This window comes from Apis dorsata, unplaced genomic scaffold, assembly GCF_000469605.1.
Source record: "Apis dorsata unplaced genomic scaffold, Apis dorsata 1.3 scaffold_172, whole genome shotgun sequence".
Classification (NCBI taxonomy): domain Eukaryota; kingdom Metazoa; phylum Arthropoda; class Insecta; order Hymenoptera; family Apidae; genus Apis; species Apis dorsata.
The window spans coordinates 472,520-477,365 of NW_006263460.1; the positions used below are offsets into that span (position 1 = coordinate 472,520).

Genomic DNA, 4,846 nt, shown 5'->3' on the forward strand with positions numbered 1-4,846 from the left:
TTAATCCTGTAACTTTGATACTTATTCATATAGAATTCTAGGACACATTAACAAAGAAATAAACAATACAAGCATTATGAAATTGTATTGAACTTTAAAGAGAAGTTTTATTTAGATAGTAACGAATGATTTTTATATTCAATATCAAATACAATATTCTGAAATATATTATTAAAAAAAGATAATACAATAGAGAAAATAGAATTTCATTTTTTGATTAAATGCAATGTACTTTTTAAGCGCACATTGATATAATATAATCAAATAATTTAATATGATATTCTTAATATTAAAAATTTTTTTAAGTGAACTAAATGTATAGTTTTAAATTTAAATTTAAATAATAGAAGACAAAAAATTCTTATTTCTTATCAATAAGAATATATTTATTCATTAAACTACATAAGAATTTTTATTGAAATTCTTTTATAGAAGAAAATGATACTTTTTTTAAAAGTATTTTTTTATTTTAAATGATATGATATTTAATAACAAAATATTTAATTATTATTATTGTTATTACTGATGTTTCAATAAGATATTCTTTTTATTATTCTAAAATAATTTTTAATTAGATATAAAATTTCTTAAATTTCTTAAAAAATGGACTTAATTATAAATTGTTATAAATTAATTTTATTTTATTAACAATTAAGTAAATAACTTTCAATATTTACAAAATTACTACCTTTTTCAAATATAAATATCAATTTAATTGCATATTTTATAATTTTTGAAAATTTGTAAAAAGAATTCTTATGTAATTTTGTAAAAGGAAGAAAGAGATTTACTTAGAAAGAAATTGCTGAAATTGTAAATTCTGCATCATTTGTAAATATAAAGATAATTTTAAAAAAAGATAAAAGAAAATTAAAATTAAATCTATAAGAAGCTTAAATAAAATATTTTATTTATTTTGCAATGCATTTAGTGACATTAAAAATATTTTATTATTTACAATAAATTTATTGTAATTTTTAAATTCCTGAATTTAACTTCTCATTTTAACATTTCAGGTTTAATATAATTTTATTATTTCACAATTTAATAATTTAAAAATTCACCAAATTTTTATCAAACTTGTATATGCATTAAAAAATTAAGTAATATTAATATAATTCAGGAATCAATGCTTCGTGTTCGATTTCTCCCATTGAATGAAGATGTTCTACAATCAATATCAATATAATTATCTGTTATTATTAATTGCTCTGTACAACGTATACATAAAAAATCTTATATACAAAATTTTGTAATAAAAATAATTGTGTTTTATGTAAAATCCATCAAAATCATGTATAATAGTCACTTTAACTAAATAGCTCACTTGTTAAAATGAGTCTCAAAAATTCTGGCAAAAACAGGTTGTATTTGCTCCAATATATCAGTTGTTAGCATTCCCCTTTGCTTTAATTTATATGCAGATGAATTGCATTCTCTCACTAATCTACTTGCAGCATAACTTGCAGCTATTGGTGGAGACAAAGCAGTTTCGTTATTTCCTGCACAAATAGCCCACCACCAAAATACAGCTAATGCTCCACATAATAAATCTCCTTGACCTCCACATCTTCGTCCAGAACCAGCTAATCCACATGACACAGCTTCTGTACCTTTATGTCCATCTGCAATTACATCCTTTGCTCCTTTATGTAAAATTATTACATTTTTCCCAAGTGCATCAGCTAAATGTTTAACATCATTTGCTTTAACCATTGGTGTAGGTTGAACATTTTTATCAAGTACTCCTTTAACAAGGCGACTGAATTCCATTGCATTAGGAGTAAGGATAGCACCTGGATATTCTTTTATTATATCAGGTTTCTGGCTAATCAAAAATAATCCATCTGCATCAATTACCAATGGCTTTTTCATATCACGACAAATTGAAATTAATTCAACAATTATTTTAAATACTTTATCATCTCTACCAAGACCAGGTCCAATAATAATTATATGTAAACGATCAAGCCATGGTCTTATTTGTTTAATTGCATCATATTGATCTAAAACTGGATGAACAATAGGTTCTGGGCTAAATGCTTTCAGTGGAAAGCTTGCATCTTTTACACAAAATATGTGCACTAAATCACATCCAGTACGGAGTGCACTCATTGCTGCATAATATGGTGCACCAGTATATTCAAGACTACCACCAAATATACCAATTCGACCATCTTGACCTTTATATTTGGTATTATTCAAATTTGGAATTACTCTTCTTATTCCTTTTAACATACGTTCATCATTTGATACTGTTGTAGACATGATGGAAACTAATGGAAACTTGTTTGAATTCCTACGGGCAAAATTCAAAATACCAAGAGCCATTCTCCAACTTAATAATAAAAGTTGCTCTTAATTACTATTTTCCTTTTACAAATAAAATGATGATTGATGTGAATGAATATCTTTTTATAATTGATATGTTTTATTGATTTTTACAAAATATTTTATAGTAGTAATAATATATAAATTAAGATGCACAATATTAAGATGAAACAAGCACATAGTAAAATACAATATTACCTGTAATGTTTTTAATATATAATTGAAGATTTGTATAACACTGCCGTTGTTTATTAAATATTAATTCAGAAGAAATCGAACAAGAATGACTACATAATGAGATAAAAAAATAGATAACCTCTAACCTATGTCAAATGTACGAAAATACACATATTTTCTGTTTCTATGTGTAAAAAATTAAATAAATAGATTTTTTAAATATTTTTTAGATTTCTATTCTTATATAAAATGGAAAAGGAATAGTATAACAAAAAACGAAAATTTTTAGTGAAATAATACGAAAATATAAACAAATGTACTATTAAAAGTTTTGAAAAACGATTGTCACTTCAGTGCCAGTAGTTATTAGTATTTAAATAAAAAAAATTCCTATATTTATCCGTTAATGAAAAATAAAAACTCAGAAATACAGAAAATAAATCGAGCAATAAAAAATTTAATATATATATTATTCTATTATATCTATGTAATAAATATTAATGCATTTTTAAATTATTACCTTATTCAACACAAAAATATAAAATGAAATTTTTTAGAAAAAATAACTTTCTGCAAAATAATTTATAAAATTTTGTAATGTACTTCTTAAGACAAATCGTTTGATATGCCGTATATTATATTGCGTGATCTGATACTATATATTTTTATATGTAAAAGATATTTGAATAAATAGTTACTTAATATATAAATTGTGCGTATTAACAAAGTACAAATTACACCTATAATTCTTATCAGAATTTCATGAACATATTATGAAATATGTGTATCATCATGACAATGCAACATTACAAAAATAATACTATACAATACATAATATTATATATATAATACCGATAGTAATATATATATAAAATTTTAAAATTTAAAGTTTTAAAATTGAAAAAAATTTATTAATTGAAAATTCCTGGGATTTTAAACAATATTTTCCTTTCTAAAAACTTTCGTTACGACTTTATCAACGAGAAAAACACTGACCAATCATAAAACACATAATATAGAGGAATTGCAACAGTAGTGTGCTGCCAATCAAGCATGAACAAATTCAAATAACATATGTTGAAAAAAGAGTGAATATAAGAAATATTTTTTTATCGATAAAAAATTATATTAAATTATATGAACAATGAATAAACTATAATATTTAAACTATTTGTATATTAATATTTCACAGTAGTAATATTTAAAAAAAGTATTTAAAAAAAATAAATGAAGATTAGATAAATAGATATATTTAAGTATATAAAATAAGATATAATGAAGCATGATAGATGTTGACTTATTTTATGCAGATTATTGAATAAAATAAAAAATTTATTATTTTAATCAATTAAATTAATTTAATTTTAGAAAATTGATAAAAAAAATTTATAAAATAGAATCAAGATTCCCTTCTTAAAATTTTCTTGTTTCAACTTTAATAGAAAAAAAGAAATTATTGAAAAATATCTAAATAAAATATGTGAATAAAATTATAATCGAACTTATTGGGAAAAAAAAATTTCATTCGATATTTATATTTAAGAAATTAATATTCTTCAATAAGTTATAAAAATAACTTATAATAAAAATTTCTTATTTTATCTTAATAATTTAATTGCTAATAATAGTAACTATAATTAATAATCTTGTGAATGTACTTGAAATGATAAATAAATATTTTAAAAAGCAATATATTATAAACTTTCAATTATAAACTTAAAAAAAAACAGAACAGAAGTTGAATTGTTTTAAGATATATAATATTGATTAATAATAAGATATATAATTTTTCATTTGGAAAATAATCTTAATCCATTATTTTTTACTTTTTAATCTAAATATTTATTTGTTTTATTTGTTTCAAAATATCGTAATTCTTCATCATTAAATATTTAAGATATTGAAAAATCATTTTGATAAAATAAATTGATATTAAAATATAATTTTCATGAAATATAATATCAATAGTTTTTAATCCTATTTTTTATATTTTGAAATATTTATATATATTATTAATAATTCTTTTTCTATAGACTAATCCTTACAAATAATAAAATGTTATCAATTTTTATGTCATTAATGATAAAAGAAAAGAAAAATTTCGATTCTTTTTTTTATAAAATTATAATTATTTTATAAGATGAAAATTGAAACTCTTATTGATTTATTGATTTAAGTATCATTGATAAATTAATCAATTAATAATTTATTATGTTATGTATGCAATTTTCAGATATACATAGATAATAAATAAATATTATAATATAATATATTCTGCTCTTATAATTTTTTTGTAAAAACTTTTTACGTCTCATATATATATATATATATATATATA

General features: G+C 20.6%; 1 protein-coding gene across 3 annotated transcripts; it reads right to left on the minus strand.

The window, feature by feature from the left end:
- Positions 1-888: 888 nt before the first annotated feature.
- On the minus strand, positions 889-3,339 carry LOC102681983 (ATP-dependent (S)-NAD(P)H-hydrate dehydratase). 3 transcript variants are annotated; one of them, XM_006614212.2, is made up of 2 exons: positions 3,207-3,339; positions 889-2,299 (listed from the first exon to the last, which is right to left on the minus strand). In XM_006614212.2, exon 2 carries the CDS (start codon positions 2,266-2,268, stop codon positions 1,324-1,326), a length of 945 nt encoding a protein of 314 aa, XP_006614275.1. In that variant the 5' UTR covers positions 2,269-2,299; positions 3,207-3,339; the 3' UTR covers positions 889-1,323. The 3 variants fall into 3 exon arrangements, with proteins under 3 accessions (XP_006614275.1, XP_031365609.1, XP_006614274.1); XM_031509749.1 differs by lacking the exon at positions 3,207-3,339 and adding an exon at positions 3,029-3,156; XM_006614211.1 differs by lacking the exon at positions 3,207-3,339 and adding an exon at positions 2,530-2,866.
- Between the last annotated feature and the right edge of the window lie 1,507 nt (positions 3,340-4,846).

What these genes read in the sequence shown, in the direction of transcription:
- LOC102681983 (XM_006614212.2), bottom strand. Translation starts at nt 2,268, where the DNA reads ATGTCTACAACAGTATCAAATGATGAACGTATGTTAAAAGGAATAAGA.